Genomic DNA, 20,209 nt, shown 5'->3' with positions numbered 1-20,209 from the left:
TAAAAAAAAAAAGAAAAAAGAGACATTGGAAAAAAATTATATATATAATTGGCATATAGCAATGCTTTGATTTGTGTATACATAGAAAAATAATCAAGTCATGAACTGGTGCATCACTATACTAGCTATCTTTGTAAAGTGGTAAGGAAAGTGGGTAAGTTTTCCTTACCCAGAGTAGAGACAGCACAGGTCAGAAACATTACCAGGGTCCTGGAGCCCACACTTACTTTAATGACAAGGACCCTGAAAAATCTACCATCAGTTTTCAAATATATAGTGTCATTCACTATAGTAACTGTTATTTGCAATAGATTTCTTGATCTTAGTCCTCCTATGCAGCTGAAGATTGGAGTCCTTTAGCCATCAGTCAACCTCCTTCAATCCCTCACACACACCCCAGTGGATCATGACTAAGATTTTACTCTCTGTGAGTCCTTTCTTTTTTAAAGACTCAACAAAATTGTGATACTGTGCAATATTTGTCTTTCTGTGCCTGGCTTATTTGACTTAACGTAGTATCTCCAATCCCACCCATATTGTCTCTAGTGACAATGTATCCTCCTCTCTTTAAAGACTGAACACTACTCTATCATGCATACTCACATTTTCCTCATTCACACATTCATTGATAAATATCAGCTTATCTCTTATATCTTGAACATTGTGAATTATGCTACCATTATGTGGGATTTTGGTTATCTCCTGGACATACTGATCTGCTTTCCTTTGGATAATGACCCCAACAGTGGAGAGACTAGATCATATGGTAGTTGTATTTGGAATTTTTTTCAAGTTTTAAAACCTTTTCTTTGGATATTTAAAATGTGTATCTCAATAACTAAATCATTAAAAAATTAATAAAGCAATGGCACTCAAACTAAACTACATTTTACAGCCTGCAGGACACTTTGAACCATCTTGAATTTTACTCAAGATTTCACCACCTCCCACCCAGCCTTCTCCCTCACTAGCCTGCAGTTTCTTCTTCCCTCCAGCCTGAGCTGTAGGTTGGCCAGAGAGACAGGATGGCCTTCCTGACCAGCAGTTCCCATTCTCTGCTGGGAAAGGATAGCAGCCATTTAAACCTGATCCAGCTCTTTCCATTTTACAGCTAAAAGATGGAAACAAGAAGGCAATGCATGTGGGGCATATCCTGCACACTGCACTCACGATGCGTGTGGGGCATACCCTGCACACTGCACTCATGACGCACCAGCTTGCTTCTCCTGGGCAACTGTTTCTTTTGAGGGCAGACTTTTCCCTTCCCTTTCTGTTTTCTTTAATTTCGACTTACCAGATTTCTTGATCTCAGCCATATCGGATTGGTCAGGCATGGGTGCCCAAGGAATAGAACAAGGCCACTGAGATGAATCCGATCTCAGTGGCCACCAAAGGTCCATTTGCAATTTTTTGAAGACCCTCAATGTTTTCTGTAAATAGTCATTGGCAACCCTACTTACAAAAATTCCTTCCTTTCTTCCTTCCTTCCTTCCTTCCTTCCTTCCTTCCTTCCTTCCTTCCTTCCTTCCTTTCAAGAATTCCTTCCTGGAGGCTGGAGAGATGGCTCGGAGGTTAAGGGCACTGCCTGTTCTTCCAAAGGTCCTGAGTTCAATTCCCAGCAACCACATGGTGGCTCACAACCATCTGTAATGGGGTCTGGTGCCTTCTTCTGGCCTGCAGGCATACACACAGACAGAATAGTGTATACAAAATAAATAAATAATAATAAATAAAAAAAAAGAATTCCTTCCTTTCCTTCTTCTGGTTAACACTTGGTATCACTAGCCTTTTTGGTGATAGTCATTCCCACATGTAAGAAATGATCTCTTCTTGTAGTTTTAATTTGTGCTTCCCTGATAACTAGGGATGCTAATTTTTTTTTTCAAATATATACTTACTTGTAAGGGGCCCGCCAGGACATGCCATGGCGAGTTGGTGCCAGCGGTCCTACAGCCTGGAGGTATACAGATCCTTTGATGCTGCCTTGGGGCCAGAGTGCCTGGGGCCTGTATTTTGCATTTCAGAGCCTTGGTTCCCTGACCTGTCCTGAGGCCCTAGCAAAATGGCATCAACCAATCAGCATTTGAGCCTCTCCACCCTAAAAAAGCGGTTTCTTGCACTTTCTTGTCCCTGCACTATCTTTCTCTCTCGTCCCTGCGCTTTCCCTCTCTCGTCCCCCTTCTCCTGCTCCTTCCCTCTTTCGTTCCCCATTCTCCCTTCAACCGAGTGGCTCCAATAAAGGCGTGATATGGGAAGGATTCTCGATTTCATGGTCGTCCATTCCTGCTGGTCAGGAAACGCACCGCACTTACTAGTGACTAGCATGTCTTCTTTTGAGAAATGTCTATTCAAGCTAGAGAGATGCCTTACTAGGCAAAAGCACTGGCTCTGAAAGTATAAGGTCCCGAGTTCAAATCCCTGGCACTCAGAGAAAAAGCTGAACATGACTGGTCATATCTAGAACCCCGGCATTGTAGGGTGGAGACAGAAGGATCTGTAGAGCTGACTCACCAGCCAGCAGGCAAGTTGAAACAAAAAGCTTCCAGTTCATTGAGACACTGTCTATGGACAATGAACAGAGAGTAATAGGCAACAAGAGAGAAGCACTCTGGCCCCCACACAGGCTGAGTAGGTGTGTGCACTCCCTTCCTCACACTCACATGCACACCATAGCGGTAGGTGCTCCTGTCCCACTACAGAGCTTTTGGACAACCTGCTGACAGTCAGAATTTCTGTCTCCTGCATGTGGATAGCCAGCTTTCCCATCATGCCTTTCGAAGAGACTACCTTTGCCTCACTTCTGCTCTTACTATCTTTGCTGAAAGTCAGTCAATTCTCAGTTGTTTTATTTCTAGGCTCTGTGTTCTGACTCATCGGTCTGCATGACTGTTTTTATGACACTACCATGGGTTGGATTGTTTGTTTGCAGTACAGCACCCGACCCAGTAATATAATGTCTCTAGTTTAAACTACTTGTTCAAGATTTGATAGTTGTGGTCTTTTGTGGCTTCATGTAAATTTTATGATTTTTTTTCAATTTCTGTGAAAACTTCTAGCAAAATTTTGGTAGGGATGATACGGAAGTTGTAGATTTGAGTAATATGGATATTTTAATTCTTCCAATCCGTGAACACAGAACATCTTCCCACTTATCTGTATCTGTTTCTTTCATTAAGAAACAGATTTCTTTCATTAATGTCTCATAGTTTCCTTTGTAAAGATATTTTACAGCCTTCTTTAAATTTATTCCTCTTTTACTACTGTACATGTGATTGTTTTCTTGATTCATTTTCTAGATAGTTTATTATTAGGGAACAAATGACACTGGTTTGGAGACATTGACTTTCTAGACTTCAGCTCTACTGGATTCATCTATTAGTTTAGATTTTTTATTAATCCTAATATTTTCTCTATTATTTTGTACTATCTGTGCAAAATACATACAAAAATCTGTGCAAAAAGACAATTCAGCTTCTTCTCCAAATTAGTGGTGTTGGACATTGGTCTGTGTTCTGTCAATTATATTTTAAATAAAAGCTGATTGACCAGTAGCCAGGCAGGAAGTATAGGTGGAACAACCAGACAGGAAGTAGAGGTGGGTCAATGAGAATAGAAGAATTCTGGGAAGAAAAAAGTCCTAGACCGCTGCAGTCCTAGCCCAGACACAGAAGAAGCAAGATGTGACTGTCTGACTGAAAAAGGTACGGAGCCATGTGACTAACATATACTAGAACAATGGGCTAATATAAGTTAGAAGAGTTAATAAAAAGCCTGAGCTAATGGACCAATCAGCTTATAAGTAATGTAGACCTCTGTGTGATTTCTTTGGGATTTAACAATTGCAGGAACCAGGCAGGACAAAAACCCAGATAACAAATTAGATACTTTTTATTCACTTCTCTTGCCTATTGCTTTAGATTTTCAGAGCTGAATTGAACTGAAATGGCAGCAGTGGCCTCTCATGCCTCATTTCTGACCTTGGTGGAAGTTTTTAATCACTCCCCACTGATTGTGGTGTTAGCTTGGAGCTTGCTATGACTATCTTTTATTAAATTGAGATATGTTGCTTCTAAAAATATCTTGTCAGGAATTTTTACCATAAAAGTATATTTACTTTATTGAAAACCCTTTTTTTAATATATTGAGATGATCTTGTTGGTTTTTTTTTTAACTTCATTCTGCGAGTCACATACCATGTTTATAGGTTCATATATATGGAACTATCCTTTTGTCTCAGTGATAGATCCCACCAGATTGATGAATGAGCCTTTTTAAAGACTGTCACATCCAAGTGGCTAGGAGATTTTATACTTATCTTCACCAGGGATGCTGGCCTGAATTTTCCTTTCCTTACTGTGGCTTTGACTTAGGGGTCAGACTAATGCCTACTTTGTCAAATGAATTTGGAAGTTTCCCTGCTGGATCAGTTCATTAGGAATGCTGCAACAATTTCTGAATAATATGAATTGTTGCTCATAGTTTTCAAAGCTAGCAAGATGAAGCCAAGCACCAGGTCTTATGGTGTCTAGTTCTAATTCAAAGAAGGCAACTTCCTTCTGCGACCTCATATGTTGAAAGGGAAAAATAATCCCTTTAACCTAAGATCAGTATTCCCATTCTTGCTTCTGAAAGGGCTAGCTTACTGTTACACTAGGAATGGAATTCTAGGGACTTTAGGTGTGTGGGGGGCAGCATTCGGGCCTTAATACCTTCCATTTTAGGGAAAGTGTTGGGAAGGATTAACATTAGTTCTGATGTAAATATTTTTGGTAGGGTTTAGAATAAAGCAATCAAGTTCTGGGATTTCTTTGATGGAAGGCTTTTAATTACTAATTCAATCTCTCCGTGTTCATATTTTCTATTGTTCTATGGTTCAGTCTTGCTAGAGTATTTGGAATTTATCTTTTTTCTAAATTATCCTACTCATTAGCATGCAATTGTCCACATACATCATAATAGCTGTTTATTTCTGAATTATTAGTTGGACATCTCCTCTTTCATTTCCAGTGCTGAGTCTTGTGTCTTCCCTGCTTTTTCTTAGATAATGTAGGCTTGATAATTTTATTCATTCATTTATTCTTAGAAAATGCCAATTCTTCTTCTATTGGGAATTTTAGGGTCTATTTTTATTTCTTACTGAATATTATTTCCTTCTTTCTGCTAATTTTGGACCTTGTTTGTTTCTTCTCCAGTTCTTTAAATTATCCCATCAGTAGTTTGATTGTCCTCTGTTTTGAGGTAGGCATTTGCCATTATGTTGCCTTCAAAACTGCCTTTGCCACATTGTGTAAATTGTGGTATAATGTGCTCATGACTTTTTTCACAGCAGTTTGAAGCCTCACCTTTGACTTCTTCTTTGACCTGTTGGTGGTCAGGAGTGTGTCGTTTAATTTCCACACGTCTGTAAATCTTCTGAAATGGCTTCTATTACTGATGTCTAGTTTCACACCACTATGATCAGAAAAGTTATTTCATATAATTTCAATCCTCTTAAGTTTTTTAAGATTTGTTTTACCATCTAACCTATGATTCACCCAGAGAATGTTCCATGTATATTAGAGAAGAATATATCTTGTGTTGTAGGACAGAATGTTCTATTTGACTTAGTTTAGACCAATGTTTCCTTACTATCTGTTTGGGTTTTTGTCCATTATTGAAAGAGGGTATTGAAGACTGATACTATTATTGTTCTCTGTCTGTCTGTCTGTCTGTCTGTCTGTCTGTCTGTCTCTCTCTCTCTCTCTCTATCTATCTATCTATCTATCTATCTACCTATCTATCTTTATCTCTTAGTACTTGCTTGATCTATCGATCTATCTATCTATCTATCTATCTATCTATCTATCTATCTATCTATCTATCTATCTTTATCTCTTAGTACTTGCTTGACCTAGACCAGCAGGTTATTCTTCAGTGACAGGATCCTAAATGGGAGAACCAAGGATGAGAAAAATAAAGAAAACAGGAAAATTGGAACCAGGAGGTCTTGCATAGGCTGACAGCTAATGCTGCTAAGCAAATTTATTAAGAAGTGCAGTTTCTTTCATACAGTTTGCAGAGGGGAAATGGAACAAAGCCAGCAGGAAGCTAATCAAGCAATGTTGCATTAAGGGAACACAAGATATCTCAAGTGCACCACCGACTGAGCATACAGCAGACTTGGGACTGATAACTGCTGTCTTTTGGGAGAGGGGTAAGCCAGGTTTCCACAAATCAAAACTTTAATTCCTTCAAGGCCCTGGTCCAAGTCCCAGCCCAGACCTTGCCTTACCAAGTCTGCCCCTGGGCAAAGACACAGAACTATTGTTCTCTTCAACCTTCTATCAGGGCCTCTAAGAGAGCCTTGGGTCAACCCAGCTCCCAACATTTGCTAATCTGCTTAGGTACTTCAATGTGATGCACAACATTTTTATAATGTTTATTCTTGATGAATTAATTTCAGTATAGTGTCGTCTCCCCCTCTCTTCTTCCCTCCCTCCCTTCTAGTTTTGGACTTAGATGTAGGTATAGCTGTTTCTGCTACCCTTCGGTTTCCATTTGCATGAATACCTTTTATCCATTCATTTTCAGACTGTGTGAGTTTCTGGAAGGCAGCATATTGTTGAGCTTTGCATTCTTATCCATTCACTCACTCTATGTCTTCTGGTTGGATATTTAATCCATTTGCATTCAAGATAACTTACTGATAGGTAAGTTGTCACTTTATTGTTTTCAGATTATTTTGTAAATCCTTTCTCCTTTCCTCTCTTGTTGTTCTTTATTATGACTTGATGCTTTTTCTCTATTGTATGCTGTGATTCCCTACTATCTATCTCTTATGGATTCACTATAGCGTTTTGCTTTATGGTTACCATAACACTTGTATGAAATAGAATATTTTAAGATGATAAGATGGTACTATCAGTCATGAAAATAATAAACAGTTTAACCTCATAATATCTATTCTGATTTTGATGTGCAGATTTTCACATTTTGTGGTGTATATCATTAATGAATTATTGTGGCTAGTATCTTGATGATTTTATTTTTAAATGTCATACTAACAACATATGCTATTTACTTAGCTTACTTTATCTCCAGAGAATTTCCTACTTTCTCATGTTTTTATGTTACCAATCACTTTCTTATCTTTCTGCCTAGAGAACTGCCCTTCAACATTCCTGTAGGAAAGAGATCTTGGCTTTTGTTTGTCTGTATTTATCTCTCCTTCATTTCTAAAGTACAGCTTTGCTGGATACAGCATTCTTTTGGGTAGTTTTATGTTGTTAGAGGCTGCTTGTTCTTTTCCTGGCCACCCAGACTCCTGAAATAATCACACAGAAACTGTATAATTACAACACTGCTTGTCCTATTAGCTTGTGCATATTCCTAGCTCACTCTTATCTCTTAAATTAACCCATTTCTATTATTTTACCATGAGGTGTGTCTGTCCCCAGCAGTGACTACATGGCTTCTCTTGACTCCGTCTTCTTTCTCCCAGCATTCAATTTAGCTTCCCCCCACTTAGCTCTACTCTGCCCTATCACAGGCCAAGGCAGATTCTTTCTTCATTAACCAGTAAAAGCAACACATAGACAGAAGGACTTCCCACACCAGTTTTATTTCCACAGCTCTTTGAGTACAGTATCTCACTGACTTCAATCCTTAATGTCTCTGCTAAAGGACCACTGCTTACCTTTCTCTCTCTCTCCTCTATCCATCCTTTTCCTTCTATTCTCTATTTCAGACCCTCTCTTTGTTTTTGAGTTTTGAAAGTATGATTATATTTCTTAGTGTAGTCTTCTTCGCACTGAATCAGATCAAAGTTAATTAAATTTCATCAAAGTTCTCTGAATTTCGTATACCTGAATTTTTATCTTTCCCTAGATTTGAAAGTTTTTTTTTTCATTTTTTTTAAAAATGAGTTTTCTACCTTTTTTGTTCCATTCCATTTTCTTTCATTTCTATTTTTTAAAAAATTCATTTGCTACTTGTAAGCCAATTATATAATATAACACTTTTAAAACTCATATATACAACTTGTGTATGAAGTTCATTTGGAGTCATCTCTCCCTCTCTCTTTTGACTTTTCAAGACAGGGCTTCTTTGTGTAACAATCCTGATTGTCCTTGAACTCTCTTTATAGACCAGGCTGGCCTTAAACTCACAGAGATCCGCCTGCCTCTGCCTTCCAAGTGCTGGGATTAAAGTGTGTGCCACCACCGCCCAGCTCAGAATCATGTATTCTTAAATATGTTGTGAACTCTTGATGTACATGCCACTTTCCAAACAGATGTGATTCACACCCCCATGAAGACTGTATAATTCCATATTTCAAAGCAAATAAACAAACCTAACAATAAATATTCCAACAAAACTTTAAAATATACTATGTGAAAAAAATAATTCATAACTGTAAAACAATGACCTCAAACTGAACTTAATAAAAAACCGATACAAAACTTCTCTTTTCAAGTTTAAGATCCTCATTGTATTTTTCCTTAATAATTTTAAAAAAAAGGGTGAGCCGGGTATAGTGGTATACATCTTTAATCCCAGCATTTACGGGGCTGAGCAGTCAGATCTCTGAGTTCAAGACCACTCTGGCCTACAAAGCAAGTTCCAGGAAAGCTAGGACTGTTATACTGAGAAACATTGTCTCAAACAGAACAAAACATAAAACCAATTGAAAGAAGAAAGAAAATAGAAAAGAAAAGAGTAGAGGAATGGGGGTTAGTAAAGAAATAATTGAGGGCAAGAACTCACTCAGCGGTTAAGAGTGCATACCCATTTTTAGAGGACTTGAATTTGGTTCCTAGCACCCATAAGGGGTGTCTCACAACCAGGTATAGCTCCAGGGATGTGTGACCTTTTAACCTTTGGGGCACCTATTCTCACATACATATATACAGATGCATACATATAACTAATAATAATAATAAATTAACCTCCTTTTAAACCCTGAAAGTCAACTGGTAAATTAAACACGAAGAAGCAAAAAATATTCTTACTGGTTTTTCTTTTCAGAAATCATCATGGCACCTTGCCAAGCGCAAGCAGGGCCCAGCCCTGGGTGAACCTAAGCATCAGGCAGTCTTAGAGAGTGGCCATGGCCTGACTGAATCCTCACTCCTGGATCTGAGGAACTTGCACATTTAAGAAGGTCCTCTCAACCTTGAACTGCCATGAGGTTCAAGATCACCACTATTGGCTGAAAGCGAACTTCTAACAAGTCAGTCCATTGGACTGTGGCTCTCTGAGGCCGCAAGCTCTAACAGGGCCACAGTAAACACCGGGTGTAGAAGAAACACCTTCACTCCCTCTTCCCTTGCAAGGTCACCTTTTAAATCCCCATTTGATTGAGAAGTGGGCTTGGCCCAGTAGAAGGCATTCTTCACAAGGAAAAGCCTGTGGTTTGAACTAATTTCACAGCTTCATCAGTGTCTGCTCGTGTCTGGTGTATGACTGCTGTAGACACACATCCTTCTAAAGTCATGTTCTTCAGAGATGATGCTGGACTGTCATTAAACTTTAATTTCAATAAAAAAAAGAAATACTCTTCACAGCAAATGGGTTTTCATCTTTCCCCTACTCCCTAAAAATCCTGCCCCTCTGAGATCAGTTTCTGGGATGTCTTCGATGTTGGTCACTTCTCGTGGGCAGGCCGCTTCTCCTCCAACTCCTATTATTCAGACATTGTCTTCTTTTGATGCTGTCGCATAATCCCATGAAGTTTTCTTCATCTTTTCCTTTTATCTTCCCTGACTACACTTTTAAGCACTTTGTCTTCTAGTTCACAACCTTTTTCTTTTACTTGTTCCCCTTTGCTGTTGATGTTTCTGCTGTAGTTTTTTTCTCCTAGCTCATCACTTTTGAGTTCTAGAATTTGTTTGTTTTTGTTGTTTTTTTTTTTAAATAAATTCAACCTATTAAGATTTCTTGATTGGGTCATTGTTTCCTTGATTTTGTGATTTCTTGAAGTTCACTGAGCCTTCTTTGTGATTAATATTTAAAATATTTGTCAGGCAATCTGTATACCTTGATTTTGGGGTACATTGCCAGTGCCGTATTTGTGCCTTCAATAGTGATGTATTTCTCTGGTCATTATTTTTTATCTTTGTGGTTATGTATGGGTTCTTGTTCATTCTTTTACAAATTTATATGTTTTAGGGTTTTGTTTTTAATTTTGTCTTTAATTTTAATTTTCTATCCAAGAATCAAACCCAGAGCCCCAGGTTTACTAGGCAAGTGCCCTACCACTGAACTTAATCCCAATACCTAGGTTTTTTTTAAATTAGCATACAAAGTAATAGAAGTCATTATAGCATTTCCATATATACTTGGTTCTGTTCTTGCTCCCCCACTTCCATCTTCTCCCTTCCGTTGGTAACTCCTCTTGTGTTGCCAAGGTATACATATTACCTTGTTTTTAAAAAATACAGAACGCTATATGAATTTACGTGACATCCTTGCACAGGGGCCTTCTGTGACCTTCTCTATCACTCCAAGTTTAGTATCTGCACTGAGGAAGTGAGCAGTGTCTGATGGGGTGTGCTCAGTCTGCAGACTTGACTTGGGAAACTCCATCATCAGGTAGCCTGTACACACCGCTCATCACTCATGAGGGAAGCACACTTTAACAATGACCACAATCCTATTTCTTTTCTTTATGGTAATTCTGGAGGTTGAACCCAGGACCCAGCACGTGGAAGGCAAGCGCACTACCACTGACATCTCCTCAGTATTTCATGTCAAGCTTTCTCATTTTCTGTTGAATATTACAAAGTATTTCAAGTAGTATTTTATTTTTGTACATTTTCTTATGTTTACAGAATTTTGTATTTAAGTAGTAGTAAATGTCTTCATCAACAAGAAGACAGAACAGAGTTTCCCAAGGCTCATTTCCTCACAGAAATACCAATTTGAACTATCTACGTGGGAAAATGCCTCAAGAACCAAGGAAACCACACTAGTGATCACACCTGAGTGAAGCAGGAATGACAGGTTTGTATCCATCCTCCCTCTCACTCCAAAAGACATCCCTTCCAGTAGTAAAGGGTAAGGATGTCAGCAGTGACAATTGCTTGCCTGAAGACACTGGGCCTGTCCCAGCAAACTCCATACTGGTCTGGTCCCCCAGACCCAGACTTCAGGCCAGTACCCACACCCTGGGCCTCCAAGCCCACCTAATTACCAAGCTGACTCTTGGCTCCACAGGCTCCAAACTTGAAGCCCACTCCAGGGCTTCCACAGACTCAGTTTTCAGGCCAAGGTGGCACAGATTGTCCCCAGGTTCTCAATGCCTCACCATAGCACCAGAGTGAGCTCCATGGCCCCTGTCTTCAGAACCAGATTAATCCATGGATGAGTCAGGTCCAGCTGCGAGTTGTGAAAAAACTTTGCATTGCTTAACACTTGTTTCTGAGTCTCTGCTAAGGGAAATAAAAGGAATCGTTCCAAATATTTTTCTCTTGTACATTGCTTTGATTTGATGTGTCCCCCAAAGCTTATGTGTTAAAAATTCAACCCCAAGGGCTAGAGAGTTGGTTCAGTGGTTAAAAGCAATGTCAGTTCTTTTAGACGGTCCAAGTTCTGTTCCCAGCACCACATGGTGGCCCGCAGCCATCTATAACTCCAGTCTCAGAGAATCTGTCTCCTTCTTCGGGCCTCTGTGGGCACCAGGCATGCATGTGGTACAGACGCACATTCGGAAAACACTCAAATACATAAAAGTAAAACTAAATAAAATAAAATAAAAAATTTAGTCTCCAATCAACACTGTTAAAAAGTGGGACCGTTAAGAGGAAATGAAGCCTTCTAATGAATGGATTGTGGGAGTGGACTCATGAATGATAGACTTGGGCTCATCTTGTTCTCTCTCACGGCTACTCACACGATGCATGCATGCATGCGCACATATACACTGTTTTGTGGCAAGAGGGTTCTTGCTGGATGCTACTCTTCTTTCTTAAATTTCTCAGCCCCTGGAATCACAATAAATTTCTGTTCACTATTTATTACAAAATTTCAAATATTTTGTCTCACAGAACAGTCTAGAACACTTGTCGTCTTCAAATCAATCTGTCTCTGGGTTACTAACTTTGAGGAGATGGTGGGGGGCAGATGGGGACAATAGTGTTTTCACTGATGACCGATATGAATATTCATGCCCACCTAAAATCCATGCTAAATTTTAATTCACAAGATAACAGTTTTAAGAAAATGGGTGAACCACAGTTAATAAAAACTCAGGGTCAGAAACTGGGGTTCAATCTGAAGATCTGAAAAGCAAAACAGCCAGCCATTGGTTCTTACCCCCACCTCAGTCTGAAATGGCAATCCTGCCTCCTGGAATCTCAGAACGAGACTGGGTGTTGAGAACTATTTCCTCCCATTTTATAATCCTCTCTAGGACTGGGATTAAAGGCATGCACCGCCTGGTTTCTATGGCAACTAGTGTGATTACTGGGATTAAAGGTTCATGTCATTATGGCTACTGGGGTTAAAGGTGTGTGTTACCTGGTATGGAAGGCTCACCAATGGGACTGTTTTACCCTCGGATCTTCAGGTAGTCCTTATTTATTAAAATGCAATTCAAATGCCACTACAAATGGGCCTTTATGGGGGTGATTAGTCATGAATTCTCCTGGAGGGAACTGTGCCCTTTAAAGGGGTTGAGGGAATGAGTTTGAGTTGACTTTATTTGCGCACCCCATGCCTTTCCATCCTCCTAACAAATGAAGACACAGGAAGAAGAAGCCATCCATGAATCCAGAGGGGTTTTCCCCAATATGAAATCTGTTGATGACTGGATACCCAACTTCCCAGCTTCTAGAACTAACAGAAATGGATTTACACTATTTCTAACTTAAGCAGTCTTAGCTATTTTGCTAATGGCCTAGACAGTAACAAACTGCATTTTTCTTTGCCTCGAAGGAACTGTTTCTGATTGCCTTCCTTTTTCTCTCATCGTATATGAATGAAAATGGTAAGGCCAACACCACACCAACAGTGTAGTGTTGGAGGCTAGGTGTGGTGGTACACACCTTTAATCCCAGCACTCTACTCGAGAGGCAGAGGCAGGAAAATCTCTGCATTCAAAGCCACCGAGTCTACATAGCAAGTTCTAAGACAGCCAGGGCTACAAAGAAAGACCTCAAAAAACAACAAAAACAAAACAAACAAAAAACCCACCATCACCACCACAACAATCAACATCCATAACAACTACAAAAAAGTGTTGTGTTCACAGTCTAACTGTTGGGGAAAAATTGGTAAGAATTTTTCTTTCATAGGTTTGTTTCATCGGCTATTTGATAATGGAAGGAAAGATGGCTTTTGGTGTATTTTGTATTTTTCATAATATTAGAGCTTGAATTTAGGGCTCACTTGTGACAGGTAAGAACTCTACCTCTGAGCTATCATAACCTTTGCGCAAACATGGTTTTTAAACAGTCCCACGTGTATCTGAGGCAAGGTTACAGTCATTTTTGTTTGTTTGTTTTTTGAATACAGGATCTCACTATGTTGCCTGGAGCAATTTCAAAACCCTGGGCTCCAGTGATCCATCAAATCGTTTGATTACCAATTTTAATGAAGTATATTCCTTCCATGCCTCAAGACACAGGTGATTCAAATTCTAGGTTTTTCAAAACTACAAAATAACAGATCATACCCACAGAATTTAGCCGTACTCTCCTTCCTTCCCTCTCGCCCCCTTTGTGTGTGTGTGTGTGTGTCTGTGTATGTTGTGTGTATGTGTTTTGCAGCCAGTGTGAGCGTCTGCACACTTTCATGCAGAGCCCAGAGCAGGCCACTGGGCGTATCCTTCTGTCACTCTTCACACTGTCGCCCTTAGACAAGGTTTCTCAGTAAATCAGAAGCTCACCCTTTGGGTTAGACCAGGCAGCCAGGGAACTCTTGGGGTCTGCCTGTGTCTGCTCCCTCGTGCTGGGGCTACAGTCATGCACAGCCATGCCTGACCTTTTTCCTGGTTGTTGGGGATTCAAACCTAGGACTCCATGAATGCAGAGCCATGTTTCTTACTCTCTGAGCCATCTCCCAGGCCAGCATTCCACTAATTTCAAACAGCAGGAGACACCAAGTGGTGAGACACTAAAGTCATTGTGACTCACTCTTCTGTGGGTAATGGAGCATCAATAAGGATGTTTAACAAGGAAATGTCAAATGTATATATAGGAAGAGACATAGACATGCCTGTTAGAATTGTGCAAAGTGTTACGCTCTCCTCCCTCTAGGCAAAGGTCAGCAACTCCAGCAAGAACAACTGACAAGGAACATTGGAAGTTGATTAATGTGGGGCCAGGGTGAGTGGGAGGGAGAGGGCAGCAAAACATTGAGACTTCTGCTGTTTCCTCTCATGCTCCTACTTAGCCCTAAAAAATGGCCTGACCCTATCACTTGTGATGTGGCTGGATTCAACTTCCCCTTCCACTCCAGAGGCGACTGCCAGTGGATCAGGACTTCATCTGGTGAGCCACCTCTCGAAGCCCAGAATTTCTGTGTGTGTGTGTGTGTGTGTGTGTGTGTGTGTGTGTGTGGCGGGAAAAGGCTCCTTCTAGCTGGTTAGATGGAAGGCCAAGAAAACAAAACTGCTTGCAGACATTGTGTGACACAGGAGCGAGCCGTCAGTCACCAGACACATTGGGGATAAAGGGAACAGGGCAGAGCTGAAGCTGGAAGTCACCAAAGAAATCAGAACCCAGGATCATCTGGGCTTGTATCCAGTTCAGCATGGGGCAGTTCTGAAGCTGTCGATGGCGCAGGTTAATCACTTCTTCCTCTCTTTTCAGCTTGAATCAGCTTGAGTGAGTCTGGTTTTTGGTGACTTGCAGCAGAAAGTCCTAAATAGTTTTCAGTGGGGACAATAACCAGTTAGGAACCCAACCACTGTGGTGGAAGCGGAAGTAGGCAGAAAAAGACTTGCTGAAGTGAGGTCACAACAGATAAAGTCTCAATCTCACATGTAAGAGATTTCTCCTCTGTGAATGTCTCCCCCAAAAGCTTATTGCTGAACCTCTGACACCCAATGTGCCCGTGTTTAACGGATTAAGCTTGTTCTGCGGGGATGGCTAGGTCCAGTGGAAGTGTGTTTTTTTTAAATAAAGTGTCATTTCCATCTCCATGTCTGTATCTGTCTGTTAACTCCCCCTGTTATCTCGCCCTTCCAAATTCTGATACCCTCTGCCATGTTGTAATGCAGCAAGCAAGACTTCACCAGATGCCAAAAGGATACCATACTCTTGGATTTCTCAGCCTCCAGAATCATGAGCCAAATAAATCTATATTCCTTATATATTATCTAATCCCAGGTATTTTTTCTTAGCAACAGAAAAGACGAGGGTATTAACCCTAGGAACTTTCCTATAACTTGCTGTGGAACAATGATCTTGTATCCTGTCACTTGTAAACACTGATTAGCCAGTAGCCAGACAGGAAGTAAAGGTGGCGTGACCAGGCAGGAAATAGAGGCGGGGTGATGAGAACAGGAGAATTCTGGGAAGAGGAAAGGTCAGTCTACAGTCATCACAGAGGAAGCCAGACACAGAGGAAGCAAGATGAGAATGCCTCACTGATAAAAGGTACCAAGCTACATGGCTCTAACATAGACAAGAATAATGGGCTAATTTAAGATGTAAGAATTACTTAATAAGAAGCTTTCACTAATAGGCCAACTCGTTTATAATTAAAGTAGACCTCTGTGTGTTTCTTTGGGACTGAAAGGCTGTGGGACTGGGTGGGAAAGAAACACTGATCAACAATAACTTACCGCCCTTCCTAAGTTCATTAGTGAAATGTGTATAGCTCGTAGTGTGAACTCTGGGCTGACTAAGACATTTAGTTGACTTAGTCACGATCACAAAAGATCTGTGCCTCTTTGGGCAAGTTACTTCTCTGTTGTTTAAGCCTAGGTCCTTTTTCTTTGAAATGGTAGTAGGACAGATCTGCCACTTGAGTTACAATATGAGTTAACTAGCACACTGAACATCAGATATATGGTAATAACATTCGATTATTATTACTGTTTTCAAAACTTCCCCAAGTAGGCATACTTTTGGGAGGGAGATTGTTTGCTACAGGTTAAACTACCAAGGCCAGCTTTAATATCTCTCACTACCTTCTGCCCTTCTATCCTGTGAGCAGAGAAGACCTTTAGTGAGAGACAACCCTTTTGCTTTCTGGGGTTCAGCCTTCCTCCTTTGTTCTTTATTATACTTTTTCCCAGACTCTTAATTCAACTGTTAGGAATTTTGTCTATTTCTTTTGTCTTAACTTTTGTCTCTCTACTGACGAGTGCTTCCATTTTATTAAAAGTCTCCCTATTAAAATACTGTAACACCTCTGGATGCATGGGTTTTGCACAGTGCTTACCAGTTTTCTGTCACTATTACAGAATATTCGAGGCAGTTCACTTACAAAGAAAAGGGTTTATTTGGCTCATGGTCTAGAAGGTTGCAGACCACAGTCAGGTGACTTTGTGACTCTGGGCCTCTGGCAGGTACACATGACAAAGGAAACCATTCACTTCAAGACCCAGGGAACAAAGAACAAGAGGAAGACAGTGGATTCCAAAATCCTAGGCAAGCATTGTCTCCATTCACCTAAAGACCTCCAACGAGGCCCCATTTCTCAAACGGTTTACCATTTCCCACTTTTAACACACGGATGTGCCTACTAATTCAATCAACTATGGATCAAAATATTTAAAACAAATAAACAAAACAAAGCAAAAAACTCACCAAAAACTATAGCCAGATGTTTTAGCCTTTTTTTTAAAAGATTTATTTATTTATTATGTATACAACATTCTGCCCCCATGTATGCCCACATGCCAGAGGAGGGCGCCAGATCCCATTACAGATGGTTGTGAGACACCATGTGGTTGCTGGGAATCGAACTCAGGACCTCTGGAAGAGCAGCCAGTGCTCTTAACCACTGAGCCATCTCTCCAGCCCCGTTTTAGTCTTTTCTTGTCATCATTTCTTAAATAGTCCAGTGTAACCACTACTTTCCATACATCTTCATCATATTTGATATTATAATTGAGATAGAGACATTTTGAAGTGATGAGAAGATGTACATTGGATTTTGCAAATATTAGCCCGTTTTTTTTTTTTTTTGTAATGGGCTTGAGTGCCTGAGGATCTCAGCATCAATTGAGGGATCCTTGATTCTCCACCAGTAGTTTTCAAAGTAAGATCTGAAGAGCTACTCTATCCAAACCAACTGGGTGCCCTTGGCTGACTCAGATCCAGAATGGCACAGATGGGCTTGAATCCCAAATGCCCTCAGGCAATTCTGTGGTGTGGGCATCGCATGTAGTCAACAGTTTTGGGCTCTCCACAGTAGGTTCTTCACCTTCTCCGTACTTCAAATCATTAATAGTATCAATCACCACCCCACCAATATACTGCTGCTTTACAGGGAAAAGAAGCTATCGAACGCTGGGTGTAGTGACGCACGTCTTTAATCCCAGCACTGGGGAGGCATAGGCAGGTGGATCTCTGTGAATTCAAGGTTACTCTGGTCTACAAGAGCTAGTGCCAGGACAGGCTCCAAAGCCCAGAGCTACACAGAGAAACCCTGTCTTGAAAAAACAAACAAACCCACCCCCAAAAAAACCACCAACTAACCAAATAAACAAACAAACAAAACAAAGAAGAAGAAGCTATCAAAGAAAAAAGTTCCTTAGATTCCTGTTATCAATGTGCCCTGTGGTGCCTATTCTTTCTCTCATCTGTATAGAGAACATGTAATCTCTCTATCTGATCCTAATTATGTGGTCTAAATTCATCTCTCATCTTGCTCCACCTTCTTAGGAGCTTTCTGAACCTGTTATTCCATTCCGTCTTCAGCCTCGTCCTGTGTCTATCCACATTTAAACACTAACTTCTCTTCAAAAGAATGCCTGTCGCTCCTTTTCCTGCTCACTTTTCTGATGATGTCGCCACTACCTTCCCACACACTCCCACTTAGGTTTCACCGAAGCTACTCTCTCTACATCCGCCAAAGATGACTCCGCTGTTAAATCCCATGGGCCTTCCATTCCTATCACTTTATTCTCAGTTCCCTCTGACACTGCTGCTTAGTCCTTCTCTTTTGCTTTGCTTTGCTTTTGTTTTCGTTTTAGATTTTTAGAAAGGGTCTCACCTTGTAGCCTTGGCCTCAAACTCAAGACACCTGCCTGCCTCCACTTCTGAGTGCTTGAATTAAACACATCCAGTGTATTCCTTTTTAAAACCCTTCTTTTCTTGCTCTCCTTCATACTTAAGTCTTGAAAAGAGAGTTCGAGAGATGTGTATCTTAGGCCTCGCATTACCTCTTGCCATCCTACCACACCAAGATTGTTATCCACTCAAGCTCCTGTAGCTATAAACCATGAACAGAGAAGTCCCGCATACACATTCCTCGGCCACCATTACTCTGATCTCCAACCTCTATCACCAACCACAGAGAGGGCATTTCCACATAGATGCCTCACAAGTACCTCAAGTACCTCCTAAGCTATACGATCCAAGTGAACCTGCCAGGCTCTGCTTAACCTCTTTCCCAGGTGCACGAGGTCATTTGCTGTCATATGACCAAAAGTTCAAAGGCTATCCTTGACTCTTCCTCCCCTCCCCAACCTTGAAGTTCCATTGTTAACGGCTCCCTATGTTTCCTACCTGGATTGCAGCCACAGCTACCCAACTGACTTTGCTTCCTTCCAATCCATAGTGTCTCACACCATGGAAGAAAAATTAAATTTACAGTATAGTTTGGTTGCAAATTAGGTTCCTGGCTTCCAGACCATCAAGGCAAAAGTCAAGGGGAAAGTGATTTTCATATCTCTTGATATTTGGTCCAGCACTAATACTGTGCTCTAAATCAACTACTCAGATTTATGCAGGAAGCAATAATGACATAATAGTCAATGACCTCTACACTATTCCTATGACATAGTCTAGCATTTTTCTAAATCAGTATTTAACAAGTACTCACAATGAATCAGAATCTGTCCACCACTGAAAACAAAGCAGCAAATGTGTGTGTGTGTGTGTGTGTCTTTTAATTTCATGGCTAACACTCAATTTCAAATAATATTAAGAGCAACTCTCATGAAAATTTGCTTGGGGGAACAGTTTGATTCTCAAACTAGCCCTCCCTTGTAGTAAAACTAGGGTCAAAATAACCATTCTCAGAGTCCTCCTGGGTCTGTCCCCAGGGCATGGTTTCCGGATTTCAGGACTTTCCACCTTCCTTTCTGTTTCAGCCTACCACCACTACGGTACAGTACAGTCTAAATATTGACAGGCCTCCTGGGTGCTGGCAAACCTTTAGCTCCACATGGAATCTGCCATTCACCAGCCTCACCTGCTGTGGCTTCCTACCAGGACCTGCCATTGACGCATCTCACCCTCCCCCACTGCCCGGATGGCACTGCTATTGCTAGCTCAGGCCAAAGGTGCCCATGACGCTTACCTAGGCAGTGCCAACGAAGTCAGAGAGCAGGGTGTGGACTAGGGTTGCGTTGTGTACCACGACAGGAAGTAGGGCAGCCAGCTATCAATCTTCCGTTACCTTGCGGGCTCTCCAGCGTGCTAAGAATGCCAAAGAAGCTGAAGCTGCCCAACCCTGGGACCTGTCTGTACTGAAACTATTCCTTGTTTCCCTCACGCTGTCGGAAGTTACACTGCACTGCTCAGGTTCCAAGGCGTTTTCTGATAATGCTGAAAGATTTAGTTTGTCTTGTGCTATGATTTGGATCTAAGTGTTCCCCCAAAGTTCAGGTACTGAGGGTTCAGTGTCTGATTACAGCAGTGCAGTGTTCAGAAGTGGGTTCCTTGGGGTGACTCTACCACAAAGGGTCCAACCTACTTACTTTGACTGGCTACTGGGAGGTGGTGGACACATGAAGTAAGCCTCAACTGACGGAAATGGATCTGAGCTAGGACAGAAGGACAAGGAAAATTATGGGGACACAAGAAACAGGAACCCCTCACCCAGAGTCTGGTGGAAAACTCTCGCCAACTGTGAAGCAGGAATTCCAACACAATTCTCATTTGCTTAATGCCATTCTCCCTTCTCAGTCTACGCTCTTCTAAGACTTCCCAGAAATCCAAGGGGCTCCTAGGTTTACCTTATCAGACTAATCCACCCAAGGCACCCTGGAGACAACCTGTGGTCTCTCCAAAAAGAGCAAAGGAGAAAATTAAGTTTCCTAGCAACC

At 41.0% G+C, this 20,209-nt stretch overlaps 1 protein-coding gene and 1 non-coding gene across 2 annotated transcripts; both read right to left on the bottom strand.

Moving 5' to 3' along the window:
• Positions 1-1,202: 1,202 nt before the first annotated feature.
• LOC148119431 (thymosin beta-4-like) lies at positions 1,203-1,334 on the bottom strand. The gene has a single exon (XM_087897432.1). It carries the CDS (start codon positions 1,332-1,334, stop codon positions 1,203-1,205), a length of 132 nt encoding a protein of 43 aa, XP_087753558.1.
• A 9,077-nt stretch (positions 1,335-10,411) lies between these two features.
• On the bottom strand, positions 10,412-10,515 carry LOC125409053 (U6 spliceosomal RNA). Its single transcript, XR_007234665.3, has one exon. It is a non-coding gene; the product is annotated as a U6 spliceosomal RNA (small nuclear RNA).
• Between the last annotated feature and the right edge of the window lie 9,694 nt (positions 10,516-20,209).

Source organism: Myodes glareolus, chromosome 17, assembly GCF_982192425.1.
Source record: "Myodes glareolus chromosome 17, mMyoGla1.1, whole genome shotgun sequence".
Lineage (NCBI taxonomy): Eukaryota > Metazoa > Chordata > Mammalia > Rodentia > Cricetidae > Myodes > Myodes glareolus.
The sequence above is the reverse complement of the archived record's forward strand: the minus strand, read 5'-3'. Positions and strand labels throughout refer to the sequence as shown.